Genomic DNA, 17,992 nt, shown 5'->3' with positions numbered 1-17,992 from the left:
TTTGGACACATAATATTTGATTAGTAACTACTGTCCTCACGGCGAGTGTTTGCCCAGCGGTAGGATGCGCACTCGTCCGAATTTAAATTGTTTGAATGCGCGCGATTGCGTATCCTCGGTGGCGGCGTGAGGGCTAATTCATATAACGCCGAATCTAAATTTTGATGTTTCGATCTCCACAACTAACAATCTTAAAATTCCGGCGATGGGCATGTGTTCTATTTTGAATCATTTGACGAATATACAAACGTAAATGACTTATAAATAAAGATTGATATACGTATTATTTTTTTTTCTTGTAATTTTGCGGCGCCACTGGTAGGGTAGGTAATTTAGACAACCGACCGCTGCCGAGCGCACGATATACCTGCGCGACACGAGGCAAACACTTGCTGTGAGGACTGTACACTCCGAGATTGCAACAGCGGACATCTGTTTTGCCGTAGCCATAGCCACATTCAAATGTACTGCAGCATAGCCACTTTTATATTGTTAACTTTTAGGTTATAAACTATGGCATTTGGCGGGATTCCTGAATCCTGATTTGTTTCTGCAATTTTATAGTGTTGGTTATGTGGTGTGTATTTTCGTTATAATAAAACAGTTTAAAATGGAGTCATTTCTCAAGTCTGGAAAGTTGGGCAGTAGTACAACAAAAGTAGATAAGAGTAGTCATGCAAATAATGAAACTTCAAAGAAAAAAAGATCAGTTCCTTGGATCGAGAAATAGTGGGTAAGCAATCTGACAATGTCTTTCTAAAGCTCCATTTTAGTCGGCCACGAACAGTTTCGGATATAGTTGAACAAAATGAGGCCGTGCAAGTTTTAGAACAGTGCATTGCAGGAGCCGATCTGCCTAATTTACTCTTTTATGGACCTCCAGGTACAGGTAAAACAAGCACTGTTTTGGCAGCCGCACGGCAGCTGTTTGGAGACATGTATAAAGATCGTATACTAGAGCTGAATGCATCTGATGAACGTGGCATTCAAGTAATTCGTGATAAAGTGAAAACGTTTGCACAATTAACTGCTAGTGCAGTTCGTCATGAGTAAGAGAAATTGTGAGCTTGTATGTTTTAAGTTCATGTACATTTCTAGTGGAAAACCTTGCCCTCCGTTCAAAATAATCATACTAGATGAGGCTGACTCCTTAACAAACGCAGCACAGGCTGCTCTCAGAAGGACAATGGAAAAAGAATCTAAAACTACACGATTTTGTTTAATATGTAATTATGTGTCAAGAATCATTGAACCTTTAACTTCGAGGTGTACGAAATTTCAGTTTAAACCGCTGGATGAGTCCAAGATACTTGAAAGGTAGACACATGTTTTAATTTTCTGTTACTTATTTGTCCAATTTGCAGATTGCAACACATTGCCAAAGAGGAAAGTTTGCAAATAGATTCTGATGTTCTAAATGCTCTAGTGAAAACTAGCGGCGGAGATATGAGGCGTGCAACCACATCTCTTCAAAGTTGTTCCACATTAAAAGGGAAAGACACAACCATCAGTATGCAGGATGTCTATGAGATTACTGGAGTATGTTGATTTTTGTTATTTTCTTTTGGCTCAATTAATGATTTCTAGGTGGTTCCCGAACAATGGATCAAAAATTATTTGCAGGCATGTAAATCAAACGATTATTCAAAATTAGAGGTTTTTATTGAAACATTTATTTTGGAAGCATATACTGCTTCACAGGTAAGCACAAGTCGGGTTTTGGGTTCTTTGTGATTTGGTTTTTTAGATTTTGAAACAGATGAATGAATTCATTGTAAATACAGATGAATTTAATGATAAGCAGAAAGCGATAATTGGTGAAAAGTTAGGGGTGAGTTTTACATTTCAATGTTGAACAGCATGTAATTATAAATTTTTTTAGACTGTGAGTTATCGTTTACAGGATGGTGGTTCCGAATACATCCAATTGCTTGATTTGGGATGTGCCATTATGATCGAATATTCTAAAACTTGATAAACAGTTTCTTGGCATATTTATTTTAAACTTTGCATTTTTTTTGTAATTAATGAGTTTCAAAAAAAAAACTTTGGTTTAACCTTGTATCATTGATAATTATCTTTTGTATTATTATTTTCTATTGCCTGCGCCATGTTTCCTCCAGATACACCGAATTGGTAGAAATCTACCTGGAAACCAAGGTGCAGGCCTTTGCTGGAAACAATTCCGAAAATATTGTAACCATAGCAAAACCTACCAATTCTGTTAAACCAATGAGCTCAATAAAAAATTTGGAATTTTGCCACCGTCGCGATCGTGCTAGTGAGCAGTATAAAGTTACTGTTCCTCTAGTCAATTTTCAAATTATTACAAATGGTTAGACCACCAACAATACACATTCTTTGCTCTGTGATGTAGTAAGTAATACCACAGATTTAAACACTGTAATACCACAGACAACATGATATATCTAGAATAGAGCCCAGGGCCCTTCCTAGACTCTTGGCCGCCTGCGTGATAAAAATGAAATTGCCGCCCCTTTTTCCAAATTGATAGAATAAACTAAATTTTGTTCTATTGCTATAATTTGTCAACTGTTCTTGTGTAATTGACAGTCGCAAATATATTTTTATATCAACATTTCCTCAACTTAATAAATGACATTTTCAGTTCAAACCCCGTACGGATATAAACTTTTTCCTTAAAATCACCCGAGGATTCACACCCTGTATTATCGGCATTCAATTAATTAACAGCCTGTATAATCAATCAATAAGTGTATAATAATGAATCCTTTGAGGAGCGCTTCTTCTCTTGTAACTTCGAGCCGCCCTTTGCTTCGGCGGCCTGCGTGATTTTCACGCATCGCTCTATAGATAGGAACGGCCCACCGGCCCTGCTAGAGCCTGCACATACACACTATATCAGAAATTGTTAGTGAAAATTTGAAGTGTTTATAGCTATTGTAACTGCTGAGAATATCTCAGCCGGCTAGCCATATAACGAATATAATAGTGTATTTTTTTCAAAAATGCGCTAAAAAATTTAATAATGGAAGAAAGAAAAAAAGCCTTGTAATGACATGACTTATAGTATAAACCATTTGAAAAAATTCAAAATGGCAGTCGCACTCAAAAACCATGTGTGAAACAAATTTTTTTAACCTCAAAATACGTGAAATAATTTCAAATGGAAGCGTTTCATGTCTATATCTCTAATGGTTTGAGTGTGAGAGCTTTTGCTCCATCTTTAATAGCGACAATTTGCATTGTCATAGAAAAAACTATTTTAAAATGAAAGAAAAGGAAAGGGAGGCCCCCAGAGATGCATTGCCTAGGGTTAATCCGGCACTGCACTTGCCCTTTATGAGTACTCTCTTCCGATACTTCGTTTTAGATATTCGATTCGACCTAACCCATAGATATGTCTAGTGTCCACCAGACGATCCATTTTGCCTCCGACATACCGTTTTTGAGAGATTTGCTGTTAAAGTTTTGGGATCACCAAAATGGATATATTTTTTCCAATTCTCCCAATCGTCTATCAGTCTGGTTCTTTTTACGTCCACGCGCGAAGGAAGACGGAACCGATGATGGGGTGGTTGACATCCATAGACATATGATATGTCTATGTTGACATCACACAGGATGAACTGGCTCACTAAGTTTCTGGGATGGTCTAGGTTCGGGGACAGCAGCTTGAAGGTACGGTAGGTGTTGATGATACGGTCTCATTGGCAGCAAAAAGTTTATACTTGCCCGAGACTTGGCGATGTCGCGAGCTGAGGACGGGAAAAACGGACACGTCGGCTCCTGTCTCCACTACGAATCGGGTCGGGTGTTGGGTTTAACGTCTTTAACGAGTAGGCGGCAAATGCTTTTGGTGTCATCACACACTGCCGTAGACGGCGACGAGGAAATTAGTTTTCTGGATTGGTAGTCCTGTACGAACTGGGATCCGTGCAATTTTTTACTCGGACACCGAATATTCGATTACACCAGTATTCGCCTGGGCGTACGTAGGGGAGATTGCTTCTAGAAGATCGGAAATGCGAGCGTTTTCGGTGCCACTGACGGTTGTCGCCTGGATCTTGTGTATGGAGGGCGTTGACTCGAGCCGTCAAAGTGGTTTCCCAATTAAGTGGTGATAATTCCAATGGTTTATACCTCATACAGCTTGTCGGTCATAGTTACGACTTACGAGTTGATCCAGGTTATCGGGACTGACCGCTAAATCGCCTGGTGCTGATGTGGCAATCGTGAGAGCTACCGTAATGACTTGATACTGGCGTACCCGCTGCGTGGGAGCACCTAGGTTAAGAAGTTGTAGAAGTAATTGGGACGGTTTGAGGTCGCTCAGTTCAATTCCAATCAACAGTTTTTGCAGGCGTCGCTTTTCGCTGTCCGTGAAACGGGCCGTCGATCTCTTTTTCAGAACTGAGTACTGTTTTCGGCCGGGGGAGAGTGGATAATATCGGAGACCCCTCTGTTTTATCTTCTTATGCAAGCGTATGCTCGATTGTGTTCTTACTATGTTGAATGCTGTTTTTTCTGAGACGCCAGTTATTTAAGGAGCGACGCTAAATAAAATGTTGTTGCGTTTTATAGAAATATATTTACAATATACAATATACAAAGCAACAGTATTCAAATTAATGAATATGACAGCCAGATCTTTAAATGTTTTACGAGTTATTTTGGTTGCATAAAATTAGGCGCCCTTCAGAAAAGATTTTGTAATTTCAAGTAGACATAGGAAGAAACAATACACGTAAATCTCTATGTCTCTATGCTTCTTAACGAAGCATTGTATACGAAATGGTACCCGAAGTGTAGGGATCTACGCCCCCCCCCCGCCCCTCCCCCCCCCCAAACCAGCGAAATTTGATGGCCGTCTGGCACACCTCAAAGTGTAGGCCATACCATTGCAAACAAATTCCAGGACTCTAGGACCATTCTCCAAAAGTAACTCAACACAGCAGAAGTGGGTCCGTACGGACGGACGGACAAAACGCAAACAAAAGCAATTTTTTTTAATTCTTAAAAAATGCGCTAATAAACTATGTAGGTAGGTCGATCTTCAATTGCATTGCGAAGACTTGATTGGACCTAAGTAGGGGGAAACAACTTTGAATTTTTGGTGTACACTCCTCTTAATTTATTCATTTGAATTAATTGGAATTAACGTGAATTAATTAGAATTACCGTGTATTAATTAGAATTAACGTGTATGAATTAGAATTAACGTGTATTAATTAGAATTAACGAGAATTAACGTAAATTAATTTGAATTTGCGCGAATTAACGTGAATTACCATGAAATTACGTGAATTAACTTGCATTACAACGAATGCGGTTAATGTCCATTAATGAAATGCATTCACACAGTAACCGGACACAAATAATCTGTTGGGAAATTGTTTCATGACGATCGTTGAAGATGCTTCACGATGTGATTTCAAACGAAACTATTCGTACACCGTTCTGTCATACCACAGATGTAAATATACTATTAAATCTGTGGTCATACGCATGGCCTAATAAGAGTATATTTTAGGGTTATGGTCACACGTACGAAGATGGATCGATCGATGATGTTCGGTGGATTAAATTCTTCTACGCTTTCTCTATCTCCAGAAGGGTTTCTTCTAGGTGATTTGATAATGTCGAATTTTCCCTTCGGAAATAAATAGGAGTGTTATGTTGGCAAAAATGTTGAACTTGTGCAATTTGGCTTAGTTCTTGAGCCGACTGCTTGTCGACGTGACAACTAAAGCTTTATATACATACCTACTTATTTACTTTACATATAAGGACATAAAGGTATCCGTCAAACAGCCAAATATGACCTCACCCTTCTGGGACAAACTGCCAAAATTAGGCGATGTCCCATTCAGACTTTGCCCCTGGTCTCCAAAATTTTCCAAGGACAAAGTATGAAAATACCGTTATACCTACTCGTGTATTTTAAATACAAATTAAGTGTATTTTGCTCAGCGTTGCTTGTGGTTCAGTTAAATATTGTATGGATGTAAGTATTTATTGATTTATTTTACTTTCATAATTAAAACCTAGCATTTTAAATTTTGTTAACGCTATATAAACATGAAGGACGAAATCAATATAACGTAATCGTAAATGTCTCTGTCGTAGTGAGGACGTATAAAACAAACTTTCTCTAACAACATTGAGTAAATATAGTGCGAAAAAATATTCTTAGATCACCAACGGTCTATCTAAAAATGATCTAGATCACAAATCTTTAATGAGGAGCAGATAAGAAGGTGTGATTCTCTTTCTGACACCTTCGTAATGTGATTTTATCATTGTAGAATAGAAGACGGCACATAGGTACCTAGTATCTCATGGAATGAGAGAACTCCAGTCTAGACCATTTTAGATAGATCGTAGGTACACTTCCATCCACAAGAACAGCAAATCTATAAGTCTACAAGAACTCCCTCTAAGGTAATTCCAGGTGCTACATCAGTTACAACATGTACATCCTCCCCAAATGAAACTTTAACTTTTGGTGCTTCCTTCTTGATCCCTTTCAACATGTTCTTTTTCTCTGCCAGAGACTGCTCAAACAGTTCATTTTGGGTGGTGTCTTTATCTGAATCTGTTTTTTCGTCAAATTCCTTTCGGTAGTTAGTCTTTCTCAGCATAGCTTGAAAATTAAACGGTGGCTCGTCTTCGTGAACAAGCGACTTTCGTCTCCCTTTACTTTCAAGCTCATTGATTGGATCGGCGTAATCATCTTTCGGTTTAGGGGTTTTCTTTAAAATCGGCGCCTTTATGTATTCGAAATCCTTATCGGCCGAAGTAGTATTGTTGATACTATTTAAATGTTCCACTACTAATTTACGATTGATTAAGGGAGATTTGGGTACTTCGTTTTCGTTTTGTAATTTACAGACTTCGACATCGTTTGATAATGGGGTGAATTCGGAAGGTTGACGCTTAAATGGCAGCTTTGTTAATTGAAGTTTTGCTTCCACGCCCTTGTAGTAACCTATTGCGGATATATCGGAAATTTCGCGCAAATAAAATGGAGAGTCCCAATTCTCTTCATCTTCAGAACTGCAATGTAATTACGGTATTATTTAAAGTATTATTTTTTCAAATTTTCGTCCAAATCCACTTTGCCACAGTCTAATCTTTATTCTCCAGTAATATAAGTCTATATAGACCTTGTGGCTAGACGTTTTGTGACGACATTAACAGATGGTGCTACAAGTTGTAACTTACTCTTTCGTTGTCAAGTGACACAGATGCACTGTATCGTAAAAGGGTATGTTATCCAATCGAAACGGCAATTTCAAAACGGATGACTTATTCTCCCCCAAAAATATTTCAGGATCCGCATTTGAAACAACGGAACTTAGCTCCACGTCTTCCAACATGGTAACTTCATTCATAATGTATTGATTGTAGAGGTGGACCTTTGGGAACAAAAAGTAACTTGATCTAACCTGATCTGGCGTCTACACTTACCTGTTGGGACAAATTATATAAGTCTTGGTATTGAGATGCTCGGTATTGCAAAAGTATTTGGTACACGGATTTTCTCTTCCATTTATTGAAAAAGTAACTCGCTAACTTTGTCTCATCGTTATCAAGTGGAACACCCTTGTGGTGTTTTCTTCCGTAGTAGTTTCGATAGGCTGAAATAAAGCAGTCGTAGTTTTTCATTCACTTAAAACCTGTTCTGTTCCAGTTGGTTGTTCGGAAAGGACCGTGAAGCAATAATGTGAAGCGATCAGAGCAGTTAAGTAGGTTATCTGTAAAATACCGTAGGGTTGTTTTATTTTGAGCGAAATTCGCGTTGAGCCATAACCACCTGTAGATTATTCTGGGGTGTTTTATTTGTACCGAGAGAATTCACGCAAGAAGTGAGACAGGGTTACGTCAACAGCCTGTAATTTTGTTCGTTGCGTTGGTTGTTTCGATGTGTCTTTTGTTTCACCTTTGGTGTTGTTTCTTTTTGTTCCACCATGTTACATTACGTTATAGTACTATACGATCAAAAGTGAGCTGTTGAGTGACCTTTGGAATTTTTGTTTACATTGGAAATCATACTAAACTTGAACTTTCAAAGGCGACTCGACATCAATCCATTTTTGATTGCCCACCTGCTTAGCTACGTATACGTTATCTTACCATTCGTTACGCCACGGTTTGTTTCGTTTTGTCTCCAGTTTTAGCTCCTTCTCCCATCTGTTTTTCTTTAGGGAAATTTTTTTAAAGAAACTCCCATTTATATTATGGTTTTGTCCGTCCGCCTTCTGTCTGTCCGTCTTTTCCTCGTCTAACTAGAGACAGCAATATCAAACCTTTGCCAATCGATTTCTACGAGTTCAAGGACCAGTGCTATTGAATAGGAGTCGAATTAAAAAATCTGTTTTCGAATGGGAACCGAGTGTCAAAAAATTCCCCTACTGAAAATCGTATGCGATTCTTCGTGTCTTGTTCCTTTCACGTTATTTTAGATTTTTGTGTCGCTTTGCGTCATACGCGACGCTACAGCTACGTTATAACGTTACTGTACGTTACGCTACGGTTCGTATAGTCTCCACGCTTTGTCGTCTTGTTTGTCCTCGTGTAATTACCTTCCATTTGACATCGTTTCGTGTCGATTCTTTTTTCATTTCGCTTTAGTTAACATTCTCCTTTCGTCTTTTGATTAGTATATTGTTTCGGCTTTCGTTTTTTCCTGCGCTTGGCCTTTCGTTTCGCATTTCGTTTTGTCTTCCGTTCCGTCTGTCATTTTGGTTCCGACTGTATCTTCCGTTCCGTTTCCTAGTTTGACAGATGGCATTCAGAACCACGACTTTTAATCCGGCTCATTTTTCAATACTCATAGAAATCGATTCGCGAAGGTTTGACACCACTGTCTCTTATCGTTCTTGAATTAGACGAGGAACAAGCGGACACACGGACGGATAAAACCATAACAATTTTCTTTCTTTAGAAAAATTTCCCTAAAAATTGGCCCACATATATTTGGACGAAAATTCGGAAGTTTGGCTAATGCTTCAAAATTGTACGTCCTCATTAACGCTACGTGAACTCTATTTAGAAGAAGCGAGCGGGGTAGTACGCCCAACTCAACTTGCAGACGCTCAATAGACACGTTAATGGATCGTAAAAAAGTAGCGTATTGTTTTTAAAAAAGTTGCTGCGTTTTGTTCCTTTATGCTCGCGATTGTTTTTTAATGCATGCATTTGTCTTTGAATGAGACTTGGGGTTGGATGAAGGGGTGGATAAAATGAAGACAGGGGGGGTGCGACTGTCCAAGGAAAAAGAATCCACATGCTGCGCTTGGCAGAAGGTTGCTAGCTGAGACACAAGAAGAGTCAAAAACAAAAATCATACTCACTCTCACTCCCCTCCCCCTCCCCCTGTTCAATGGTTACATTGAAAAGAGTGTGGATGAAGACGAAACATGAAGACAGGAGGGGGAGGGGGTGTGAATGTCCAAGGAAAAACAATCCACATGCTGCGCTTTGCAGATGATTGCTAGCTGAGAAATAAGAAGGGTCAAATACAAAAATCATGGTGGCGAGTACACACGGTACAACGGCAGAGTGGTCACTAAGCGGCGATTGGTTAGAAAACGTTTCTTTTACGTACCTTGGAAGCAAGTTACATCGGATGGGAGATCAAAAACAGAAATAATAAACCGAATGCCACCTTTAACAACAAACGGAAACTGTTTACCTCCAACAATACTGACTTCTGATAAAAACATTTAATGGAGCGTTTTTCTGTACAGAAGTAAGACTTGGACACTTGCAAAGACTGACAAAAAATGGGTAAAGAAGGCGCTAGAAATGCCATGATACTATGTAATATTAAAGATTTCTTGGGTGGACAAAGTGAGAAATAAAGAGGTGTTGAGGAGAGTTGAAGAAGATAGACCTTGTCTGTGGCCTACTCTGAAAAAGAAAAGGGACAGTAGGATTAGACATATTCTAAGACACGAAGGTTTGCTAAAGACTGGAAGGTGCTGTGGAAGGTACAAATGCTAGACGGTTACTACTTAAACTTGCTTGCTTAGATTATTATTGGTTGCATTGTTTGCGAAGATTGTAAGAATTTTTCATTTTCATCAGAATTCAATTTGAGGTAACTTTTGGAATGTTTGTCACAGTTGTTACTGATTCACAAAGGGAATGAACAGGTTTCTTTCAGAAGAAAGCTAACTAAATGTACTGGAGTATTTAAAATATTCTGCTAACAGTGTGAGATAGCACTTTTCCAAAGTTATTGCTTATGAATTTTTAATTAGTAAGCGAACCACACTGTAGTATTACCGCTAGTTTGAGCTAGCTATAGAAAATCATGCACAAAAAAGGCTTGAAAATTTGAAAAGAGAGTACCTTTTTGAACGACTATAGCCGCTTCTTCTCTAATTAAGTCCACTCGCTCCTTTTCACCTTTACCTAGAAGCACAAGTATGAATACCTACGTCATGTGAATTTGAAGCTATTACTTTTATTATCAACTGTTAACTTTTTAGCCATTTTTCTTTTAATTAGATATGATCTTATAAGCGCTTGAATTTTAATGATCTTCTTCACCTGCTTTTCGTATAATCTACCAAAAATGCTTATTCGAGTGGTTCCTTTTCGTTTGTATCACAACATACCTGGAGAGGTATTCTTCGTGATAATATTTTAGAAATACCTTCGTCTTTCCTATAGCCCAATTTTCCATGTTTAGTCGAATTAGGAGGAGACGACAATTTTCCTTTGTGATGTCAACGGCTTCGGTAAAATCGAATGCTAAAAACTTATATCTGGAAGTGCAAATATTAATTTCGTATTAAAACTAGTGTACTGAATTCAACCTTTTAAGAAATTCCATAAATGGAATTCGTAGTGAAAAACCGCGCTTTCGAACGGTTGCCGTTTCCACCACCGCCAATGCTCGCAATTGTTGTTTTATAAGTTCTTTGTGAAAACTCTGCGGGTTACCAGCAAAGTCCGATCTGAGGCAGCGAACAAAGTGTGCCCCACCAGTACGTGCACTTATCGATAGTTCTTTCATTAACTCAAGACTGGATGCTTTAAATGTGGTTGCTGCCGAGTACAACTTAGCAGTTTGAGAAAATTGTTTGGCATTCTAAAAGTGAAAGGTTGTACTTAAAATGAAAAAATTAGACAAATTTCACTTTTTGCAAATATTGCTCATTGTTAATCAACTCCTTTCGATGTTTTAAATCCTCGTCAAACTTCACGCAGGAATTTCCCATTTTGTTTAATTTGCTCATGAATAACGTTTTTAAAATGGCATCGTTCGAACTGCGTAGTAGTTTAATAGTTTCTGCTGGCAACACGTCTCTGTTAAAAGCCGCCATTTTAGTTGCGTCGTATACTACACTTCCGGCGTAGTGATTTGCGCAAAACTCACTGTCGGTTTCTCTACTGACAAATGTTTTATTTTTATTAATTAGACCACCTGAAACACAGTTTGTAATTATGGGGTTACCCAAGTTTCACGTACTGATAATGTGAGCCCTTCCTTTATTCTCCTTGGTAGCCTCTTCGACCAAGGCAAGCACGCTGAATGCTCCCAACATCTCATCCAAAGCCTTCTTGTTATTGTAGTACAATACTGATTGGTATGGAATATTTTCTTCAACTGATTCCAATTCTTCCCACGAAAAAACGGCTTGGTTATAAAAGTACTGAATCTGTTCGTTTGTGCAATTAATCAAAAATTGAGAAAAACTGTTGGACTTAAACGATTCAAAACCATAAAAATCCAGAACCTTGATCGCATATTTATCCCCACTACAATTCATTTGTTTAGTAACGTATCTGATGGGGATTATACTTACAATATGGCCCGCCCATAACAGAGTTTACTATTGATGGCACTAACAATGTACTGCACCACTCTGGAGTACAAAGTATTGGCAAGGACATCTCTGAGATGCGAACTAGTCAGACCAGAAATAAAGCCCTCTTCTTCTATCTTTAACAATTGAGCCACTTTAGAAGCGCAATCTTTATTAACAATTTCGTTCGATTCAAAGTCTATATCACCAAGTACTAGTATAGCAGCCAAGGCGCTAAATATGGCTTCGATTTCTTCCTTTCCAAACAGAAACTCTCGCAAAATTTCGAGAATTTTTTGAAACTTTTTAGTGTTTGACTTGGGATCATCTCTTGGTTTACAACTACATTTAGCCTCGGGTGGTATACGAAGATAACGACATTGACGATCATCTCTGAGGAGATACTTGTTTAACTCTCCATTGGCCTGTATTCCGTCATAGAAATAGTAGAGAATATGAAAGTTCGCTTGCGATCTGCAATAAAAAAATATTGCTGTGTAAAAAATGTCGGTCAGGACGTTGACTTTTGAAATTAGGACATTTGGAATGAATTCGAGTGGCCTAGTTATTAATTAATGTTCATTAAAATTTTGTTTTCTCTGTTTAATGTCGTGGGCCTGATTACGTCTGAACACAAAACACTTTATCAAATCGTGGGGTCAGGGTTATATTTATTTATTCTCTGTTTAAATGATAAGGTATAACTGGGAATTGTGAGATTAAGAAATTAAAGTACCCTTAAGTTTTACTTGTCAAGTTGTGACAGTTTCGAGTTGATTTATTAAGTTTCTCCTGTATTTGTGAGAGATAAAGGTAATTGTTTGGAAATAACGAGGCTATTTTAATTATTAAAAAAATTGTAATATTAGGTAGAAATTGATCGAATTATATAAGAAAAATTCGTAGAAGTAAGGTGTACGTGCCGTATCGAGGTGTTATGTGTTGGTTATTATAGTTTCTAGGCAGTGTTTATTGGTTGGTAAAGTTTTACGAAAAATTAAGTGGGATTTTCATTCAAATACGAAAGACGTGAAACGAAGACACTTTTTGTTAAAATTCGGGGCGGAACCGCTGTCCGTCTGTAGTAGTATTTTTCGTCGTATAAAGTTTTCGAGTCCAAGTTTTTGGTTAAATGTTTGTTTGCCAGTTTCCAGTGCCTCTCGTTAAAAGAGAATACTGAGTTTAATTTCACCCAGTTTCGTAGCCAACTGCGTTTTGGGTTGAACAAAAACTGTAATCATGTTGGAGTTTTGTTTGTTAGTTAAAGGTCGGTCTGGATTTCGTTTGTGATGTTTTCGAAAGAGGTTTTGTTTGTGCGTGCATAGAATCATTTTTTGAAAAGTTGGGTTGGCGGTTTCAAGTTTGATAGATATTATACGTTAACATAAAATAAGTATAAATACAATTACGTGGGACAGAAGTCGAAGGACCAAGTTTGTGCGTGCTGTAAGTAATTTTAGGATTTAGTTGGCACTTTATTAATGAGCTTCTAGCGAGTTTATAATTTTACGGTGTCTGTCCGTCCGTCCGTCCGTTAGCACGATAACTCATAAACGAATGGACCGATTACGATGAAATTTTGCAGGTGGATTGTTTATCAAATTTGTAGATCGGAGTTCGTGAATTGGCATTGTAGACCAAAAACTAAAGTAGGTCCTTTTGACATCTCCGTTAGTTATGAACCGAACTGCATGAAATTCAATATGCGCATAACTTTAGCCATATAAAACATAATTCCAAAAGTTGAGCCTAATCGATCAGCATTCACAGTGCCCTTTGCGCATCTCGATCATTTACAGACCGAATTGCAACTTTCTTATTGATGAAGGTATTTAAATAAAATTTGATACATAACCACTTGGAATAAAAACAAATTTAACGCTAGTTTCAAAATTCCGTTTTGCGCATGCGTAGTGCCAACTTTCTTATTTATGGAGGGATTTAAATGAAATTTGATACATATCCACTTGGAATAAAAGCAAATATAACGCCAGTTTCAAAATTTGGTTTTACGTATGATGTGCGGTGCCAATTTTTTTATTTATGGAAGCAATTGAATGAAATTTCATACATATACACTTTAAATAAAAGCAAAACTAACATCAGGTTTAAAATTTGGTTTTGCACATGCTATAGCAATACCCAGGAGCTCGTTTGCTATATTTGTTTAATTTATTGTAATATTGTTTTGAACACTAATACCCATTTTAACAGGACTGTAATGGTTGTTTTTCTTTTATCTTATGGGTCTGTAAAATAAAAGTTATCTGTGTAATTTCACGCAAGTTGTGTGTTAATTCGGACCCTCTATTAACAACGAACAGAGAAGTTTCATATTCAAGTTACGAGTAATTTTAGTAGATTCTTGCCCAAAGTTCATTTTGAGTGTTAGTCAAAATTTAGTAACAGTCCGTTTGGAATTTAGAAGACATTTTCAATTAACACCTGATGTAATTCGGGGTACGAAATAGAAAAATTTAAGATGAAAACGATTCTCTTTTCTATTTAAAGCAATTTTTCTTTCGTTTCCATTTCCGCCTTCACTTCCTTAACAAATTAACGCGTCGTTAAACGATAAACTGCACCTGTGTTCTCCTATCTTGAAACTAATCAGCTTGCGCCGTGATGACAATACTTCTTATCTATGTACGACCGGAGATAATCTATTACAAATCCAACACCATTATTTCCATATGTTTAAATATAGTCTTTTAACGCATAATAAAGTTGAACAAATAAATAAAATACAAGGTGATTATTTTAACAACATTAACAACAAATAATTCTTATACAAGAGAAAATTGACGTAGCACTCGAATGACATGTACGGAATTGCGCTTAATAATTCCAAAGAATTTTTCAATTAACACCTGATCTAATTCGGGATACGAAATAGAAAAAAGTAACATGAAAACTATTCTCTTTTCTTTTTAAAGCAATTTCCCTTTCTTTCCCATTTCCGCTTTCACTTCCATAACAAATTAATGCGCCGTCAAACGATAAACTGCACCTGTGTTTTCTTATCTTGAAACTAATCAGCTTACGACACGATGACAAAACTTTTTATCTACGACCGGAGATCAATCCTACACAATTATTTCCAGATGTTTCAATCTAGTTTTTTAACGCGTAACAAAGGTTGAAAAATACATAAAATGCAATGATTATTTAAACAAATTAACAACAAATAATTTTGATACGCAAGAAAATTGACCTAGTATTCGAATGACATGTTCGGAATTGCGCTTTAATCCCAATGTACAACAAATTTAGCTGAAACAAGCTCTGTGAATAACTAATATGCACAACTTTGTGTGGCGCAATTCAGTTATAAATGTATAGTGGGTTGGGTTGGTAGAGCAGCTTTGGCTAAAACCCCTCCCACTCAAAAATAAAGGCAAAATAAAAAAAAATAATAAAAAAATCTATTTGCAATAGTGCAATAATAATAGTAGATCCGCTTTTATGAACACTTATGATGTGATAGGAGTTTAATAGTGTTAGCTTAGCACACCCTGATCCGGACCGAATTTCAAAGAGGCACTATGCGCCATAGTTTCCTATTACTCAAGAAGCAAAACTCCAGGTACTCAAAATATAGAGTCCAACCCTGGATAAGATAAGAACATGCCTATGATCGTCCGGCGGAGTCGAAAATCGACTTATTCTTTTGTGTTCGTAATGTACCCTACCACTAGACCACTCTCTCGGTATTTGCGTTAGTATTAGTACCTATTAGTTTCCCACATACTAATCAACTCAACTCGTCGTTGAACGCCCTGTAGATAATGTCTACTCAGACTAGAAAATTGAATTGAGTGAGATTGAGAAAAATGCGTTCAATATCTTACTGTGGGAAAGAAACTGTAAGAGCGAGATCAACCTACTAACCGCCAATAAACTCAAAAGTGCACTCAGAGACAAAAAAGCAATGGTAAAAACAATGTAAACTTACTCATCTAAACTAGATATTCTCCACTTCTCAATTTGATACACTTCAAAATGCGCGCCTGTATTTTTCCCAGTACCACTGTAATTTATTTCAACGTGGAAAACCGCCCTCGTAGAATGATCATTTGATGGCGTAGAAGCATGAGTGAATGCTTGCAGCAATTTAATTGCGTTCCGTATTCTTCCCTGATTAATATTCTTGTTTCTCCCCAAAAACAGTAGATGCTCTATCAGGTGAAGAAAGTTCGTCGTTTTACCAGACGAACTTTCTCCCGTCAAAATGATATGTTGCACTTTGTCCTGGTGTAGTGCCGCCTGATAGACGCTGTCCGCAACGGTGAATATGTGAGGGGCGCAATCTGATCGAGATGTAAATTGATATTTTGAATGTTGCTGCAACGTCACTGGGAACATTAAATGAAATTTGTCTCCGAGTTTACCTTTTCTCCATAAACGTCCTGTTGTTCATTGGGGTTAAGAATAAGCAGTACGTCACCAACAAAGGTGGAAGATTGGCCAATAGACATTCTTTTATTTAGTTCTTCTAAAACAATTTCTTCGTTAATTTCATCTAAGGCAGATAGATCTTCAACAAGCATTTGTTCCATGGGTTCATTGTAGCCCTTCTTGTATAGGTTGGTGTTTATAATCATCTCAGGTAGTCGATTCGCTCTTCCAATGGAACCAAATGCTTGATTTAAGATCAGCAACTCTTGGTTTAGCTACGGCATTGGCTAAATATGGAAAGACTATTGCACGGATTTGCTTACATAGTAGTACTTTTTAGGAACCAACTCAAAAAAGGGATGCTCAAGCAGTTCAACCATAAACGGTCGGTGTTCGGGATTTTTTACCAGGCATCTAAAAGGATTCGTATTGTAACCCTTTTTGTACATCAATTATTACTTACTCCTCGATAAAGTCTATGAAGGTATCCGACCAATTTCCTGGTAGATCAAGTCCCGGTGGAGGGTTTCGTGCGATTTGAAATATGGCTCTGGTGGGGTGCATGTTGTGATACGGCGACTTACCATTACTGAGCTCGAGCGCTAAAATGCCTACCGACCAGACATCGGCCCTACTGTCGTATCCGTTGAATTCGGGGTTTGCCACGCTAATGACCTCTGGAGCCATCCAATTTGGTGAGCCTAAGCAGGAGTTTGTCCTTTCCATCTCAGATTTTAATACACGACTTAAACCAAAGTCTGATAACTTTATATCACCTTCGGTTGTAAGCAAAACGTTGCTTCCCTTAATGTCGCGGTGCATTATGTTGTTTTCGTGCAGATAAGTTAGAGCCTAAAAGTGCTTATTGAGAAAACGAATGCTAAGTGGGATCTACCTTTAGAATTTCTTTTAAAATAAGCGAAATGTGTTCTTCTGCCATCCTTCGGTTGCTACTGACTACTCCTCTTACTAAATCCATAACCGTTCCACCTCCGCATAACTACAATCAGTACTGTTTCAAATATTATTCTAAATACCCCATTTTTGGTACCTCCATAACAAACCAAACTTCGTCCCCCATCTCGCCAAGATTCTTATAAGCGCCATAAAACTGCACCAAATTAGGGTGGTTTGAAAAATTACTGAGTATGTTGTACTCTTCTTGAATGAATTTCATATTGTCGTCAATGAAACTTTGTATCTTTATGGCTACATCTTTTCCGGTTTCCGAATCCTTCGATTTAAACACTTTCGCATGTACGCCTTCTCCGAGACATTCGCCGAGTGTAAATCGCTGGTTTGCCGAAGGCAAATCTTCGTAACAAAACTCTTCCTTCATGTTTTCCAGAAACTAAATCGCTGCAAAGTTTTGGTGCACATACAGCATTTGATCTAAATTACACTGTAGAGGGTTGAACTGTTTGCCGTTATACGTTTTGCACTTCGTAGCCTGAGTACCTTGTTGTAAATGGATTTATTTCACAGAAACCCTGAAGTGATCTCAGTAGGGTTTCCTTTAATTTGTCCTTCACCTAAATTACCTGCGGGAAATATAATTGACGAAATCGATAACGCTTCCAAATTACCTTTTTTTTCAAATATAAAACTTATGGAAGAAACGTTCGGATGGTATAAAATGTAACCACATTCGTTGGTGTAATGAAGCAACAAATTTAGAACTCGCAAACAAATTAAATCGCTAATGGAATACGTAATAAGTTTTCAAATAAAGGTGCTACCGTAATAAAATAAGGGAATTAAAAGCCGAATGGCAGTAACTGTAAATC

The 17,992-nt window shown here is 37.7% G+C and overlaps 2 protein-coding genes across 2 annotated transcripts; one reads left to right on the top strand and one right to left on the bottom strand.

Moving 5' to 3' along the window:
* Window positions 1–498: 498 nt before the first annotated feature.
* On the top strand, window positions 499–2,062 carry LOC116171446 (replication factor C subunit 4). The gene is made up of 7 exons (XM_031488301.1): window positions 499–729; window positions 774–1,049; window positions 1,099–1,317; window positions 1,365–1,539; window positions 1,588–1,701; window positions 1,748–1,831; window positions 1,883–2,062. The coding sequence occupies exons 1-7, from the start codon at window positions 611–613 to the stop codon at window positions 1,973–1,975; spliced, it is 1,080 nt and encodes a 359-aa protein (XP_031344161.1). The 5' UTR covers window positions 499–610; the 3' UTR covers window positions 1,976–2,062.
* A 3,922-nt stretch (window positions 2,063–5,984) lies between these two features.
* Window positions 5,985–17,753, bottom strand: LOC116171912 (neither inactivation nor afterpotential protein C). Its single transcript, XM_031488949.1, has 16 exons — window positions 17,257–17,753; window positions 17,101–17,205; window positions 16,669–17,057; window positions 16,529–16,619; window positions 16,199–16,480; window positions 15,763–16,151; window positions 11,808–12,281; window positions 11,471–11,760; window positions 11,139–11,425; window positions 10,815–11,089; window positions 10,614–10,763; window positions 10,458–10,561; window positions 10,345–10,407; window positions 7,456–7,625; window positions 7,210–7,403; window positions 5,985–7,041 (listed from the first exon to the last, which is right to left on the bottom strand). The coding sequence occupies exons 1-16, from the start codon at window positions 17,542–17,544 to the stop codon at window positions 6,399–6,401; spliced, it is 4,194 nt and encodes a 1,397-aa protein (XP_031344809.1). The 5' UTR covers window positions 17,545–17,753; the 3' UTR covers window positions 5,985–6,398.
* Between the last annotated feature and the right edge of the window lie 239 nt (window positions 17,754–17,992).

Source organism: Photinus pyralis, unplaced genomic scaffold (assembly GCF_008802855.1).
Source record: "Photinus pyralis isolate 1611_PpyrPB1 unplaced genomic scaffold, Ppyr1.3 Ppyr1.4_LG5, whole genome shotgun sequence".
Taxonomy (NCBI): domain Eukaryota; kingdom Metazoa; phylum Arthropoda; class Insecta; order Coleoptera; family Lampyridae; genus Photinus; species Photinus pyralis.
Note: the sequence above shows the minus strand (reverse complement) of the source record. Positions and strands in the feature narration are given on the sequence as shown.